Source organism: Ceratotherium simum, chromosome 24, assembly GCF_057802395.1.
Source record: "Ceratotherium simum simum isolate JZ-2026a chromosome 24, ASM5780239v1, whole genome shotgun sequence".
Classification (NCBI taxonomy): domain Eukaryota; kingdom Metazoa; phylum Chordata; class Mammalia; order Perissodactyla; family Rhinocerotidae; genus Ceratotherium; species Ceratotherium simum.
The window spans coordinates 40,675,498-40,693,465 of NC_141923.1; the positions used below are offsets into that span (position 1 = coordinate 40,675,498).

The window sequence follows — 17,968 nt, forward strand, 5'->3', positions numbered from 1 at the left end:
AGAGTTTCAACAAGGTAGCTAATGTTTCCCACATTTAGTTTTTTGTCTCAAATCATTGGAAAGGATATTACTTGAGAAAAGTAATTCTTATCCCATAGATACTATCCAACAGAGAACAGATTGTTCTGATTTTTCCCTATTTGAAGAAGAGACATTTTATTCATCTTTCTTCCTCCTGTGCATACAGTAGGTGATAACACATGATTTTCAAATTCAACTAATGTCGTTACAGAGCTGACCCAAATTACATGTGCTTTCTTATTTTCAACATAAAGGCATCAAATCCATGTTTCTTCCTCACTTCAAAAGAAGGCTTCCAGCGTAGTGCCTTACGTGCACGCAGGAAAGACTTTTCAACGTGACATTACTACTGCTCCTGAATCTTGGGCCTGGCACCTGGCTTGTACGAGGATAGCAAAAGAGATCTGCAGAAGTTTGGAAAACCTCTCTTTTCCTCTCCCAGCACTCAGGGAAAGGCCCTTTTGTCCTGCACCTTAGACAATGCTGACAGAACACAATCAGTATTGTAACGAAGTGGGAATGGCACTCTTGACCCAGCACGCTGGTGTGTCCTGATGGGATGAAGCAGGAGCATCGCTTTGCCTACACTAAAGCCACAGGTGCTAGAAATACTTGCTATTTGGCAAATAAGGCTATCAATTGCTATTGCAGTTGGCCCATAAATGACTACCGCATAAGAGAGGAAAACAGCCAGGGAGAGCTCTGATTCTTTGATTCTACAGATTAAAATACAAATTTCAGTTGGAGCTGGTAGCTTACTGGTGGGAGGTATTGAAAAAAACACACAAGAAGCACATAGAACAAGCTTGTTTGCAGTAGGCTGAAAGCTGGCTGGCCAAGCCAAACTTACAGATTTCAGGATTCCTGTGGCATCTTCATGGAGCCATGTAGGGTAGACCACTTCATCGTTCAGTATGGCCTCAAAGAGGTCATCTTCGTTCTCTGCCTCGAAGGGCGCATGACCGCAGAGCATCTCGTAGAGTAACACACCCATGGCCCACCAATCTACTGCAGGCCCATAGAGCATCTCCTGGAGGATCTGTGCAAGGAGGGCAATGTGAGAAGTGCTTTGTGCATCTGATTAACAAACCTGTCCTTAATGACTAGGGAAAATGATGGATTAGAAAATAAAGTAAAAATGGAGTTTCCTGTGCTGGCATGCATATTTCATTCCATTTCTAGTGAGTGGTCTGTTTTCCCTGTGGTTAACTCGGAGGCCTTCTCGTCCAGGTGATCAAACATTTATGGCCTGATTAGGCCATAGTAATTGCATTTTGGAGCTACATCTGTGTAGAAGGAAGAGGAGATTGGACTCATTCACTCATGAGAGATTCAAGAGCTTTCCTTTACTTCTGCTAAATGGGGCTGGGACAAAAGCACTGAGTGGACACAAAGAAGAGAGCAAACTAAATGGCTGTGAGTGGAGCACACTTTGTCCTCATTCAGGGCTAAAGCCTAAAGCAACTGCAAAGTTTACAAAAAATTATTTCCACCCAAATTCTTATTTAGAGGAACCGAGAACATTTTCAGCCATCATTCACCCAATGAGCCATAAAGGAGTCTGGAGGCGTCAGCTTTGAGCGCCGCCACAAAGCTGCAGCACACAAAAGCAGCCTGTGGCACTTCTGATCAGGATTACCGCAGAGCCTGGATTTCCAAAGCCGCTCGAGCGGCTGCACTCACCTCTGGAGCAATATAGTCGGGGGTGCCACAGAAGGTTGCCGTGGTGACTCCGTTACAGATCCCCTCCTTGCACATCCCGAAGTCCGCCAGTTTACAGTGGCCTTCGTAGTCCAACAGCACATTGTCCAGTTTCAGATCTCTGAAAGAAACAAAGAGCAGCATGTGGTAGGGCAGCCAGGCCCCAGACCATCCACCTGGACCAGCTGACTCACGGGATGAGCAATCCGAATACCGAGTGGTCATGCGCGGCCAAATGAGCTTTCCGGACACTTCAAGGAGAAAAACTTGTTTGGATTATCTGGACAAAAAATTTAGATCAACTCTCAAAATTTGTCTCATGGTTTCTAGATGATGGTTCCATATGAATGGGCTAACCACATATAAAAATGCAGGCTGCTCTTTAGAAACTGAGGGCAGAGTGTGACTTTTCTAGGCTTCCCACTTACCTTGTACCCATAAGACATCAACCTACCCCGTCCCCCACTCTGGCATCTATCTCTGCCCACTGGAGTTCACTTAGTGAACATTCCTGGAGCAAGTGGCCACTGTGTGCCAGGGACTGTGACAGCCATCAAGAGTACAGATGATCTTTCTCCCCAAGGATCACAGTGTAACAGGGAGACAAATATTTGTTAGACTATAAGCTCTGTGAAGGAGGGATCAGGTTGATTTGGTTCACCATTGTGCCTAGCATACTGCACTCAATAAATACCTGTTTAGGATACTTAGATATAGATATATGTGTATGAGTGTGTGTGTCTATATACATACACATCTACATATAGATACATTGATGGGGGGGAGGAAGAAAGGGAAAGAGAGGGAGAGAGAGAACCAACTGTTGTACAATATAAGTGGCATGATGAAAGTATGAACCAAGTGCTGAGAGAGAAACACAAAAGGGAATAATTGATTCCTTCCAGGGGGAGGAGAGAGGGATAGTTCCACAGTAGAAATAGATATTGAGCTGGGTCTTAAAGTCTGAGTCAGAGTCTTGCAGACAGGGAGGGGTTTGAGAAGGTCACTGTGGGCAGGTGGATGGGGCCGGTGCAGGGGGCAGATGCAGAGGGGTGATGTGCATATGGGCTCAGGAACCCCATGTGGTGAAGCGAGGCTGGAGAAGGGGCCAACCTGGAACACTGGGGCCATCAAAATGCCAGGGCTAGAAAGGAAAGTTAGGTCTAAACTGTGACAGGCCCTGAATGCCACACTAAGGAATTCTGATATTTAGCTATTAGGCAAAAGCAACCCATCAAAGCTCTCTAATTACAGAGTAACAGGTTCCCAGCTGGACAGAGAAGATCAGCTAGAGGAGCTGAAACAGTCCAGGGAGAAGACGTTAAGACCTGAACTTGGACAGCGACAAATGGAACAGAAAGTAAGGGGTCAGTCGGCAGTACCTTGGTGGCAACACAGTCAGTAATAAGGTTTGACGACCACTTAGAGGTGGAGAGGGAGAAGCCGTAGAAATGATGAATCCTTGGCTTCTGCCTTAGATTTAGTGACTTAGTGGGGATGCCAATAACAGGAAAAGACAAACAGGAGTAAAACCGGGGTTTATGTAGGTACATCCCAGGTACACAGGGATTACGTAGAAGATTATGGTGTGCCAAGGACAAGGGCACTTCCCGTTCCTCCTTCAACCCCTAGGATCAGAATCCACTTAAGGGAAGCACATTTCCAGCAGCAGAACTGTTTGGTACAAGGCCTCAATGCAGGCAAGAAGACAGTCAGACATGGATAAAACTGTCTACAGACGAAAGCTGGTGCTCTCCTCAAACACCCGCTCCCCAACACGGGCCTCTAGCACCCAGTTTTCCCGTCGCCATCACCCAGGCACTGTTACAGAGGGAGGCCTGTCACCAGGGCAGGCTGGGAAATGGTCCTACAGAATGACAACTGCCAGCCGCCAGGCTCAGCCTGGAGAGGATAAGAGAAGCAATCTCGCCTATTGGGTGACACCTTTATGCTTTGCCAAGGAATGACATGCTCATGGGCTTGCGGTGAGGAGCAGGCTGCACAGCTAGCAGGGGATGGTAGGTGATTCCTTGATCTGGAGATGTGCACTCAACTGCCGTGTAGGGGGCTGCCATGGCACGGCATCCTGGGAGTGACGGTGTCCCCTCACGGGGGCATGTCCACAGTCACCACAGCTGACTGCAGTTCTGCACCTTCACATCCACAGCGGGCTGTGTCAGGGTACTCATGGTTCTGTTCTCCTATCCCTGCTCTGAGAATAAAGGTCTGTTGGCCTGCTTGGCCCGTTGGAAAATGCTGGTCTCGTCCAGCCCAGGATCACGTTGCAGCTTGGAGGAGGTAGGTGATGACAGACGAGGACTGACTGGTTTCCACACCATGCCCTGTGAGTTGATACAGCCTGACCACGCAGGTCTCACAGGCAGCGGTCACTGGAAGACACCCAGGAATGAAAACAAAGTCCTGTTTTCTAGGAATCCCCGATAAGTGAGGTTAAGGCAGCAGAGTTTTCTTGGCATGGGTCAGTGGGAGCACAGACCAGACCTCTCTGCTCCTGTGTCCCAGGGGGCAGTCTCCCAGGTATAAGGGTTGTAAGGCAAAGGTGTGCAGGGTACCTGTGCACCCACTGCAGAAATGCAAGCCTTCTCCACCTCTAAACCAAATCCAGCCTCAGCCTCCCAGTCCGCTCCGGCCCCCTTCTCCACGCAGAATCCTACTTCCACACAAGTGACTAGTGGGCTGTGGTCTGTGGAAACTGTTTCCTCCTCCTCTGCCTCCACCACACACAAACGATATGAGCAAGATTTATTTAACCCATGTGAAGGTGGGATCACAAGAGCACAGGGTAGGGGGTGAGGATGACTGTGGTCACGTACACATGAGGGAGGCCACGGCCAGGAGCACAGTCTCTCTCAGTTGTTCTTCTAGAAGTAGCTTCAGACTCAAGGCCCTGTGAGTGCCTGGTTGTCTGGCTCCTCTGGGAGTGATGGCAAACATTACAGGCGGCTGGCTGACAGGCCAAGGTTATAGAGATTATAGTCTGTGGCCCCAGGAGAGACCAAGGCCGTGGGGGCTCTGAGCTGGGGGACAGCTTTATCCGCACCACAGTCTAGCCCAGTGGTCCAGGCCCATGTGGACCTGTGCCCAGAGCACTGTGACTTCCTCACATTGCCAAACAAGGTTACTTGAGTTTCTGAATTCTCCTGAAGCCGTTACGTCTGCTAAGGGCTCGGACAGGATTTTGTTGGGTCACAGAAACAAGTGCTAACAGAATCCCACAACGGTCTAAAGAGCTGACCTGTGATTGCTCAAGAGAGCCGGTGACTAACACTCCAGGTAAGAGGTTGATTGCTTCTTACTCACCTGCTGTCATGGGTAGCAGGAATTGTTCAGGGAGAGAAAAGTGCTTTGCAATCAGTTTCGTAAGCTGCTCATCACAATGCCCTCTGCACAGAGAAGTCGTGGAGCACAGCCCCACTGCTCAGGAGACAGAACTGAGCAGCACAAGGGATGCAATTCATCCTGGTCATAGGATTCCCGAGGGCACGGAGGCAGGTTAAGCACCTCAATCCTGACTTTTCAGTCTAATTTTAGGCATTCTCACAACTCTACCAGCCCTGAGGGAAATGCCATTGCTGGTTTCATATCAAGTGCTATCTAAAAGGACAAAACGCTCAAATTGGGATGCCAAAGAGATTCGATTAAGAACATAACATAATCCCAGGCTATCAGTTCTGCCCTGAGCCAAAATATCTCACATCTCCACTGTGAGGTCAATCCTGAAGTCCCAGATGTCAACTCTGCCCTTAGAGCACCCAGTTCATTCCTCTATGACAGCACACCTGCACTGTATGCCAGAAGGCTCTGTCTGTGCACCTGTCTCCCCCTTAGCTCAGGCTGAGCCTTATTTTTCCCCAGCTCAAGCTTGGTCCTGGCAGAAGGTGCTGACCAAGGAGAGAAACAGAAGCATCTCAGATGGACAACAGTGAGCTGCCCTGGTCAAGTCTGAGCCTGTCTAATTTTTAGGTGAAGGAAGGAAGTTCCATAAACCTCACCGGGACCCTTGTTCCAAAGTAATCGAATTTATAAAAGGCCATGTGCTTTACCCCTTAGAGACAGAGTCTGGAGGGAAAAGAGGAATCCTGAAATGTATGTTCAAATTCTTTGCTTTAGTGAAGCTGGAGAAGGGAAACAGCTTTAGGAGAGGCAGTTATAAAGCAGAGAGGACCCAACATGAAGCTTTCCCCTAGCTTGCATCCAGATGGAAGCAGGACACTGAGAGAGTTAGTCAAACAGACCCAAAAGCTACAGAGCCATTTATGGCCACGGTCAGCTTCCACTCTAAGGGTAAATCGTTATCTTCATTAAAAAGAAAACAAAGTAAAAGCGAAAAAATCACCCTATGACTCCTGACTTGTATTTGAACTATGCAGAGGTCAGTCTCTGGCTCTGGAGCTCTGCAGCCTCCGTGCCAACACGTAACTCAGCAGCCAAACTTAACAAGGCTACACAACGAAGACGGCAAGTGCATACAGGGCAGAGGCTCAAATCCCCAAACGCCCAATACACAATTACGGGCTCATCATTCATTAGCTCATTGAGCACCGGTATTTAATAGCTATACCTTTGGTCATGCAAGCACAGAAGAGTAGAAAGAGTTACTTTATCCTCCTTGGTTGCCTGAAAGGTACATTGTCCTTGCTGGGTAATCAGAGTTACTTCAAATGCCCACAGAAGTTTCAAAGAGGATTCCAAAGTGGGTGAAGACAAAGAAATTATATTTATTTTGTTACCACCATGAGCTATTCTGAGAGTCATAAAACAGAATGACATGAGTCTTACTGCTTAGATTACTGGAATCAGTTACTCTTCCAAAAGAAATAAAGGAAAGTGAGTTGAGAGCTGGATCCTTGAACAAGAGTGAATCTAAGGCTATTCAACAACTATTTTTAATGTGTTTTCAAATTTTTTTATCATGGAAAATTTCAAACATATACAAAAGTATAGAGAGTCCTGTGAAAACTTCCATAGTGATCACACAGCATCAGCAGCTACCAATGCACACCCAATCTTATTTCACTCTACATTACTCCCTTCTTGAACCATCTTTTTTTCATATTTTGAAGTAAATCCAAGACATGAAATCATCTCATCTATAAATATTATTTTTTTGCTGAGGAAGATTCGCCTTGAGCTAACATCTATGCCAGTCTTCCTCTATTTTGTATATGGGTTGCCACCACAGCATGGCTGCTGATGAGTAGTATAGGTCAGCTCCCAGGAACCAAACCCGAGCGGCCATAGTGGAGTGTGCTGAATTTAACCACTAGGCCATGAGGCTGGCCCCTCATCTATAAATATTTTAATATCTGAATCTAAAAGGCAAGAATTCTTCAATAAAGTATCACTTTGATATCAGTTATCATAAAATACACAGTCAATATACTATTGTAAGTATATTGCTCTTTGTCTGTTTGTTCATTTGGGGTGTGTATGTGTGTACATATCCAGAGAACCTGAAAAAAACCTTCTGTGGATAATAATAATGATAATGATGATAATAGTGTCATTAGACGCTAACATACATTGGTTATTCAAATGCTAAGTGGTTAATCCATGTTATTTTATTTCATCCTCAAAACAACCCTATAAAGTAGGATCTATGCCAACATCATTTAGTTAGCCAGGTGTAAAGCCAGGATTTGAACTCAGTTCTGCTCATCTCCCTCCAAGGCCTGGGCTTACAACTCACTACAGTAGGCACACTCTCTTCTACGTAGCGGTGTCGTATCACTAGCTAATTCTCCTAGTAGACTGTTTCCTGAGAGGACTTCACCGACCAAAACAAGAACCATCCGAGAATCAATAAATATCCCACGACTGAACTATGACAAAAGGATATTTTTGTGCACACCACTATTAAATGTATTATCAAAATTCTCCAAAAATAATTTTTTTGCTTTGATTTTTAGCTTGTGCGTGGAGAAGTTCAATAGATTTTACACAATCCATGAAAGTACAGGAACAGGGGAGTGCATAGCAAATCTCTTCCTAGTGGTCAAACATTCAGAAAATAATTCACTGTCCCCTTCTAAGCAGGAGAGGCTGGCATGTGGGCAAGTGTTAAGAACTGACATTTGCCAAGAGACTGAATTTAGATTATGATCTTAATTTCAGAACAAAACCATTTAGGGTTGGCTTGTGTTTTGAGTGTCTGGGTTTATATAAACTTGAAATTTTTTCAAAGCAAGACTGATTGTATTAAATTTGTAAAAGAATTTTTAAAAGCCACTGAAATAGCAAAAGCCTAAAAAATGGCTTCATTACAAGTTAGAAGCAGTGCCATACATGTATTACCTACCATCATCCATTCACCCACCCAACAAAACTCTGAGTATCATTCATGAGCCAGGTGGTACGCAAGGGGCTCAGACTACGGAAGGAGACAGGAGAGAGCAGGAGCCTGATACGGCATGGGCCAGTGAGGAATTCAGTCTTTAGCCCAAGAGGAAAGAGAAACCATTGAAAAGTCTTACGCAGGAGAAGGATGGCATTAATTTGTGATTTTACAACAAGCTTCCAGCTACAACATGGATAGCAGATGAGAGAGGATGAGATAGAACATGAAGTGACCAGTTGGGAAGCCATTGGAATACCCAGAAAAGAAATGATAGTGGCCTGGACTAGGGTGGGGCAGTAAGGTAAAGAGAATTGGATGGATCAAGAACTATTATGGGGAAAAAAGAAATGGGATTTGGTAAAGGAAGGATATAGAGGGTAAAAGGAAAGGAGGTGTGAGCATGTTCTGGCTCACAGAATTTATTTTGGACATTTTGAGCTATTTTTTCAGACACCCAAGTAGAGATGTTTAATAGGCAGCTGAATATACATGGCTAGAACTCTCAGGAAGGCCAGGCTGGAGATATAAATTTGACAGTCATTAGCTGGCTGTGGATGAGTTCACCTGGGGAGAGGAAATGGAACAAGGAGAGGGCTTGGGACTAAGCCTTGGGAAGAGTATCCTGAGGATAAGATTCCTAGTCTTTTTCACACTAAGACCACAAACACTAGCAATAAATTACAGCCAGAGTGGGTGGCATAGCGGAGTGCCCAGGGAAACAGGGACACAACTTTCTTGCCTCCAGGTTGGCCATCTATAGTTTTGTTAAGGTTTAAAATGATTAGAACATGTTAACCTTTTATATTCAAAATCTTCTCATGGATTCTGTCTAAATTAAACTCTCAATCTCTGCCACAGGATGTAATGCTCTTGTGAGTGTAAACTTAAGCATTTTATTTTACGCAGATATTTGTTGCTGCATCACACATAAAAGCAAAATTTGGAAACAAACTAAATTATTTATTAATAGGGGAATGGCTAAATAAAATATGGTACATCCATGACAGAATTTTATGCAAGATGCCAAAATTTTATGAAGGACTAAAAACACAGAGAAATGTTTATGATAGAATTTTTATCTTTTAGGGCCGGCCCAGTGGCTTAGCGGTTAAGTGCACGCGTGCAGCTACTGGCGGCCTGGGTTCGGATCCCGGGCGCGCACCGACGCACCGCTTCTCTGGCCATGCTGAGGCCGCGTGCCACATACAGCAACTAGAAGGATGCACAACTATGACATACAACTATCTACTGGGGCTTTGGGGAAGAAAAAAAAAGGAGGAGGATTGGCAATAGATGTTAGCTCAGAGCCAGTCTTCCTCAGCAAAAAGAGGAGGATTAGCACGGTTGTTAGCTCAGGGCTGATCTCCCTCACACACACAAAAATAAAAAAAATAAAAAAAATAAAAAGAATTTTTATCTTTTAAAATTATTTCTTTTTTTGATTATAAAAGTAATATTTTCATTATATAAAATTCAATCATTCCTGAAAAACTTACAGAGAAAACAATGACAGGTTCACAGTCTTCCAATCTTATCTTCTCAATGCTACACTAACACATATTATGAAGGAACTTCCTTTTCTCACTTAACAAATATTTTGGATATATTTCTACATCCTATAGAGCTGCCTTATTCTCTGTAATGGTTACATAAAATCCCATTATAAAGATGTAACATAATTTAATTAGTCCTCTCCATGAACATTTAGGTTGTTTCTAATTTTTTGAAACTTCAAACAATGGAGTAATGAACATTATTTGCACACTTGTAGGAGTGTTTATTTAGGATAAATTTTTAGAAGTAGAAATGCTGTGTTAAAGTGTATAAATTTAAATAGATGTTGAGCAACTGCCCTCCAAAAAGGCTGTACCAATTTATACTCCCACCATTCGGGTATGAGAGTATCCATTTGGCTTCCTTGTTCAGGGTAGATGTAATCATCCTTATATTCTTGCCAGTCTGCTAGGGAAAAATGATCTCATTGTTTTAACTTCATTTCTTGATTTTAATGAGATTAAGCTTTAAAAAACACATGTTTAATGGCCATTTGTATTTCTTCTGTTGCCTAGTCACATGTTTTACCGATTTTAAAATGAGTTATTTTTTCTATCACTTTTTAGAAGTTCATTACGCATTATGGATAGTAGTAATTTGTTATATTGGTTGCAAATATCATTGCCCATTTTTTTAAAGTTTTGTTTATGGTAACTTGCATATTTTTATATAGTCAAATCTATCAATCTTTATAGCTACTGGGTTTCATAACTTATTTATGGGCTGATACAATTCTAGGTGAAAAAACAGGATACGAAATTGTATTTTCAGTATTCACTTAATTATGTTACAATTATGAGGAATGTTGAAGGAAGGAAGACAGGAGAGAAAAAGGAGAGATAGGAAAAGATAGAAGAGAAAGGTTAAAAGTCTATTTCTGGGTGATAAGTTTATGAATGATTTTTCTTTTCTTTTTTAGTATTTTCTAAATTTCTTATAGGAATTATGTACTATTTTGATAACCAGGAAGAAGTCACTAAAATATATATTTACATATTTTGGCTTTAATCCTTTTCTTTGGTTTCTGTACCATTTAAGGCTGTAATTCCCAAGGAAGACATGTAGGGAAAATGATCCACTAGTAGGAATGGAAAGGATTTCTTTTGGAATCAGTCTGCAAGGGCATGTTGAAAAATATCACCGCACTTGCTTAGGGAACCTGAACGTTTGTGGACTCAGAATTCTGAATCTGTTGTCATAAGCTCATTTTTTACCATCGAAATTACCTAAAGTATCTACCATGTACGTAATTGTAGTGGATGGCATTTATATTTTCAATAGCCCCATGACATGTCCCTGTAGTCTGAACCAACTTAAGTATGAAAATGAGGCCACTGCTAAAAGAAGCAACATTGCAAATTACTAAATGAAGTCCCCACGCCATTTCTCCTCATGAAGTGACATTTTATCTGGTGTTTGTGAGGCTGATCTATCAGAACATCTGCGTAAGAACAAATACAGTAATGCATTGCTTAACAAAAGGATACCTTCTGAGAAACAGTTGTTAGGCGATTTTGTCATTGTGCGAACATCACAGAGTATACACAAATCTAGATGGTATAGCCTCCTACACACCTAGGCTATATGGTTAATCCTAGGGGACCACCGTTGTATATGTGGTCTGTCGTTGACCGAAACGTCATGTGGTGCGTGACTGTATATGAAACATCAGCATCCATCATTATAAGGCTGAATGCAAAATAACTCATTTTCTAATGAATGAAGAAAGTCAATAAAACACTCTCCAACCCAGAAAGTGTTACCGATGCTCCTCTGAGGCTCTTTCCCCCTACCCTTTCATATTTCTTCCCAACAGCTACTTGGGATGGGAAATGATCATAAAAATGACTCTGTGCAAGTCTGGCTCTTACATCCCATTTAAAACAGGGCCAAGGACTCACAGACTAATCCCCACAGGCAGGGGTTGGTCTCCATCCAGCTCTGGTGTCTGAAGCCCTTGGAATGCAGGCAGCATGTTTCCACCCTCACCACTGTGTACACACAGAACCGACCTAACTTGAGCAAAGGGACCGAGAGAGTTCCCCTTGCCGTGTCTTATGGTAGGAAAAAATGTACAAAGAAAACATCCATTGACTCTCCGGACAAATACAGGAGGCAATGGGTTTGATTAATGTCCACAGTGTGCAGATCATACATCTCCTTAGAACCATCAAATCAACGAGCCATCAGGCTGACAGCTGATCCTTCTATATATATTTTTTCATTCCACACCCCTCTACTCCCAGGAGGGCTGAAATTCCCTAGCTGAAGTAGCACAGATTTATTTAGTAGCTCCTTACAATACTTTTATTTTATAGTTGCCAAGAAAACCTCTCTCGCTGAGGCTCCTTGCCAAAATGCTTCCTACGTGATACCTGGCAGCGTTCAGTGTGCGGATGCACTCAGAAGGGAAGGCAGGGAGGCAAGTGGGGGACACTAAGGAGGCAAGACACAGACACCAAGGAGATGACAGACCCTTGGTAGCTAGGGGCCTCCTGACCATTGGGCCTTAGCTCCGACAACACAGAAAGGATGCTGGGGCCAACGGTACACTTGGACTTGATAGTCCAGAGAGGATAAAGGGGTCAAGACACTGAACCCTGCTCGACTCCTCAAGCTCCCCTGGTGCAGACAGCCAAGCGCAGCTGACCCACGGAGAACCACCTGCCGGGGCAGCCTTGCTTCCCCGCTGCAGAAATTCAACAAGGAGATGGAGGTTCTCATATAGCAAGACCATAAATAGGATCAGAGAGTCAAGAGGATTCTGAGAGCCTGTGAGCCAGGGACAGGATAGGCATGGAGGAGCTCCTTACTGGCTGGCTGCTTGCAGGGCATGTGCGTGAAGACGAAGGAGCGAAAGATTTCCGGCACGGAGGAATCAGAACATAGTTCCCTCTTAAGCAATAAGATCTTAACGACAATTGGGACAGCTGTGGAGTGGGGATGGGCAGGGGCATAAGGATCCTACCAGGTTTGTTGGATACATGGCACCAATAGTAATGGGTTCATAGAGAGACACTCTGTTAAACATTAGAGGGCACACAGCACTAGGTAAATGTTAGCTATTGTTGCTGTTGTTGTTGTTATTAAGTGGATAAACGCTGTGGCCCTTGTCCTTAGGAAGTTAAGCCAGACAATCAAGCTATCAATACAAACACACAGACCAACACATGAGGGGACCATGAGACATCCTAACCTGTCTAGCTATGGCTGGTTCCCTCTAAGGAAACCCAGGGCTCTTCTGACGAGGGGCACTAGACCCTGTCGGTGCTGAGGCTGGTTCCCTGAAGACACCCCATTGAGAGGAAGTAGGAACATCCTTGCTTTGCCAGGGTTAGAAATTCTCTTTGGCTTGGGAAAAACAAACAGCAAAAGTTGTTGTAGCCATTTGCTGTCCAAGCACGCAGCCTTGCACACTGAAAGGGGACGTGGGTACTGCTGGGTGGGGGTGATGAGGAATGTTTTATGACAGGATGGAGTAGAGTTTATAGCACCAACCTCAGGAAGGGATATGCTGGCTGCTTTTGGCAAATGCCTAAACACAAACCATTGCCAGCATTAGTAATGCCTTACGCAATATCGGAGGGGAAGGGAGGGAGGCAGCCTTCTGACTTGAACCAGAACTTTTGGCCACATTAGCAGATCTCTCTGGTTATCTACTATGCCCATCAGAGATTAAATCTGAGCCATCTAAGGGGAAGTCTGATAAACCCAGGAGGACACCTGTAGTTCAGAACCACATCCAGGACCTTGGAATTAAATATGAACCTCACATTTTAGTTCTAGATTCCAATCAGGATTGCTTTGTTCTCTAATATGTTTTACATAAAAAGCCTTGCTTTCCTCAATCAGATTTCAAACTCCAAGGGTAGGCCTGGAATATTTCACAGGTCATTTCCAGAGTACTGATCACAGGCTGGACACATGATAGCAACACACATCTGAGTCCCTTTCCAAGGAACTTTACTGATTTCCTCCTAATGCTGGGCATTTCATAGCAAAATGTGCCAAAGATATTGAATTTTCCCCTATGAAATTCCCTTTGGGAGAATTCACTGCTACTTCCTGAGCACCCACCCACTCTGTCCCCAGCACCTGGTTTGGCAGAGCCCAGGTTTCCCAAGATAGACATTTAGGTGTTTATTTTTAAATATTTGAGTACTTATATGTGGAGACACTGTCCAAAGACTTTCCAATTTTACACAGTAGTAGTCTTCTTAACAAAGATAACCTATTAAATGCAAAAGTAAGAGTCATCCTAATTTTCTAAGATCTTAAAAGTCAACAGAAGTCACAAATCAGGGGAAGAATTCTTTTTTTTGCCTATGTGTCTTATTTTCAGTTTAGAAAGTATCACCAAACTTGTGGGCAAAATTAACCGATGAACACACCTTTTGAGAGGAGACTGATATTCTTCTTGCCTAAATGCTGGACTAATCTTGATTGAGTAAATAATGGCTATTTCTGTCTGGTCAACTTCCCCAGCACCTCAGTTTCACTATCACTAAGGTCACAAGATGATAGACCTTAATCTAAATAGTCACTAACCCTGGATTTCACTCTATAAGTAACCCGTGCAGCAACATTATACGTCCGTGTGTACATTATAGAGGCAATTAAAGACCTTTTGCAAATATAAGGTTTCATACAGCAATAATAGTGGGGCATATTTTACACTTCCTAGAGAACCGGAGTCCATGCTGGTGATCTTAACTGGTTAACTGGTAACAAATCCAGAGTGATCAATTCTGGAGACAGAGCAAATCCAGACTTGTAGCCAAGAATGGAGTCCTCACACACACAGATAGATAGAGGCCAAGGGCAAATTCTCAAGTATGCTCTTCTCCCTCAGTCTGCTTCCTTCCCTAACTACCATGTGACCTTTGCGGCAGGTGGTGGTGGTATTCAACCAACCTCTGTCTGTCTGTCTGAATCCAAAAGGCAGTATAGTGTGAGGTGAAGGACACAGACTCTGGAGCCAGGCTGCCTGGGTTTGAGTCTTGGCCCTGCTACTTACTAGCTGTGTGATCTTGGGCAAGTTACTTAACCACTCCATGCTTGTTTCCTTATCATGAAATGCAGACAACAGTTTTGGCTTCATGGGAATTATGAGTTATTTAATGTGAATTGCTTAGAATAGTGCCTGGAACGCATTAAGTGCTTCAGAAGCCTTAGCTATTACTTTCTCATCAACTGAAAAGCAGATAACATTCACATGGCCTATTGCTTAAGATTTTTATAAGAATCACAACCAATTGAGAGTATACACAAACTTTGTAAATTCTAAATAACATTGTAAGTTTTTGAGTTTCGGGCAAGTAGGTCTATTACATGAAGTGACACATCTGGCTTATAAACTGCTCTGTGGGTCATATAGGAAGGAGCCAGAGTGGGTTGGCCATATAGTGCCACAGCCTGGCAGCAGGCAAGAAGCAAAACATCTCAAGACCTGGTTAAGCTACCTTAGCCACAACACCTTTGTCTACTTCACCCATCTTGGCTGAGACCAAACTCTGAAGCATTAAGATATAGGAACTAAGAGCTCTGTTCAGTATCCGCAGCCCTGATCAGTACAATGAGAAAAGGCTGGTTTAAGTTGAGGTTCATCCAGTTCCATCTGGTCTGTCAAATGCTGGGCAGTTCACCACAGGCAACACATTCATTTAAGCAGAATAAGTTAAAGGAGGATGAGAGAAGTCACTAAATCCTGTTACTATCTATAAAACACTGTGGCTGGAGAAATTTATTTCCATCCTAGAGAACTGAAATTCTCCAGAAATAAAACACAGAATTACCAAGAAGTGACATGGTATCTGTACCTCCCAACGCAATCCAATAAAACTCAACTGGTACAGCCAGTCCTGGCTCCCTACCCTCACCCTGCCTAATTACTGAGGACATAAACCCGATAGTGGATATTGATCTCGCACATTCAGTGGTGTGATAAAACCTAGATCCTACAAGGCCCCTTTTGGGAGATGTTGTTTCCAATTTTTCACTGTTATAAACAATGCTGTCATAAATGAAGGTATCTTTTCAAAATGTCGAAATGTCGAAAAGATACCTATTAATATTTTTTATCATGTGTTTTCACAAATGAGCAGTAACTCCTGGCACCATGATTACATTCAAGAATTTCCATCAATACCACTGCACGGGTGTCCGCCTTCCTTTACTACAGGAACCCAACAAAGGTCATGGATATTCAAAGGAGGGGCAGCCAGGGAGCACGAATTCCAAAATCCTGCCTCGGGCTGCTGTTATTTTATGATTATTATTTTCCCAAATAAAATGTGATCTCCGTGAGGTGAGGTGCCTCCTTCCTTTCATTTTTCCATCTTTACATTTTTGAGTTCACTTCGGTGCCTAACACAGTGCTCTGCGCATAGTAGGCCCCTAATAAGTGGCTGTTAATCTGAACAGCAGGTCCCCCCTCTGCCAGGTGGAGTCGGTTTGGTTCTCAGACCCCAGTGAGCGTGGATTAGGGAGGACGTGGGGCACTCTGAGGAAGCTGAGTGGATTCTGGTTTGTGCTGGGAGCCTGGCACCCATCTGGACCTCTGGAGCCAACATGAAGCTGCCATTGCCTGCTGGGGTCCTGTCTTGGGGATGACCTAGGACCAAGGCAGCATCCCAGGAACCTCTGTGGCTCTGAACACACTCTCGAGTCCACCTTACTCTAGACATCAATCCTTCAAGACCAGTCTAGACTCAAACCAATTCCAAGAGACACCAGAAAGGAAAATTTGCCTGCTTAGTGACTGCCTGTTCGTGGTGCTTATAGGTGACAGCAACCTTTGTTCTCGTAAAAGGATATTAAAAATTCCGTCGATGCCTCAACAGGATTTACGTGGATTTAACTGGCTACTACAGGACACAGTGAACTCTTGGAGTGGCTTCTGTCATTAAGACTGACTGTGAGCAGAGAGCACAGGGATCAGGCAGGCTGGATGAGTGCAGCTGGGCAGCGGGGGTAGAGGGGTGTTGGCGAGCAGGCTGGCATCTCGGTGCACTGGTGCTTTCTGATGGATATCCTCCCCTCTCTTCAGAGGCAGCATGGGGGTTGGAGGCCCAGCTAGAATGCTGGTATTAACTGGTGCACTGCCTGGACAGTTAGTCAAGGGACAAGAACACCTGTCCCAAGGCAGAAAGCAAAGCTTCTAGCCTCAGCTCTGTCACCTCTCTGGGCCTCAGTTTTCTCATCTGATGATATCCCCTCTCCACTTCTCATGTCCAGTCCATCACTAAAAGCTGGACTAAAAAGCTACTCCTCTTGATTATATTTAGGATTGGACGCCTTCTCTCCACCACACTGCCATGGCCAATGTTCAGCCCCAACATTTCCCACCCAGATCACTGCATTTCCTAACCGGTCTCTCCACCTTTTTCCCCTCCATTCTCTGTGCTGGACCAGTTTTTCTGAAACACAATTCTGATCTTGTCCCTTTAACGTGTGAACCTTTCAGAGGTCCCCTTCTGGCTTTCGCACCTACCTGTAAAGCTCCACCATTGGGCTGCTGCCTGCCCCTCCAGCCTTATTTCCTGCCTCACTGCTCTCTACCTGGTTCAGATCCCTGGATGAGCACCACGCTCTCCATGGACCTCTCTGCCCTCATGTGTGTTCTCCTGTGCTTACAGCAGCGCTGTTCAAAGTGTGGTCCACGTACTAGGACTCACTTGCAAACTGCTACTGGCCTGCAATGAAGTAATTAGAAAATGAATGAATGAATGAAAATGAATGATGAAATAAGTAGAAAAATGGAGAGTCAGCGTTTGGAAACTTTTATAACTATTTGATAATAATCTTATGTCTGTTGAACCTAATAATAAAAATTTGGGCCTCTATATTATGTCTTTTTAAAATTTAATTTTTCTAGTAATTTACTTTTATTACATTTTATAAAAGTATTGGTCCTAAATGGATTGAGAAAGGAAAAAGCCCACTGGTTTACCATCAGCTAGTTTGAGGAGCTATGCCCAGCACGTTTCTTCCTTCCTCTCTCCTGGGCTGACATGCAGCCTCAAGGAAGCCGCTCTGCCTCAGAAGCCTTCTGCCTCCCTTCCCAGGACAAGCTTGGCGTCTCTCCTCGGTGCTCCAATGCTATTCGGTGCATGCTTCTAATTATAGCATTTATTGCACTGACTGTAATTGTTGGTTTCCCTGTGGGTCCTTCCCATGCTTATTTCAGCTCTCAAACCTCAGAACAAGGTGCCTGCATAGAGCCGAGTGGGCAATTAAGCACCGATTGAACTGAACAAGCCCTGTGTTTCTTACCCTGAACTCTGGTTGCATTCGCTTTGTCCACACACCTCTTGAGTGAAAACCCTTCTGGCC

General features: G+C 44.0%; 1 protein-coding gene across 1 annotated transcript in view; it reads right to left on the bottom strand.

Moving 5' to 3' along the window:
* Window positions 1-17,968, bottom strand: part of PRKCH (protein kinase C eta) — a 219,105-nt gene that overhangs the window by 24,214 nt on the left and 176,923 nt on the right. Inside the window, exons 11-12 of the mRNA XM_087448406.1 lie at window positions 1,705-1,843; window positions 872-1,060 (exon numbers count right to left, since the gene is read on the bottom strand). Of these exons, the coding sequence (XP_087304532.1) occupies window positions 872-1,060; window positions 1,705-1,843 (328 nt within the window). The remainder of the gene's footprint in view (window positions 1-871; window positions 1,061-1,704; window positions 1,844-17,968) is intronic.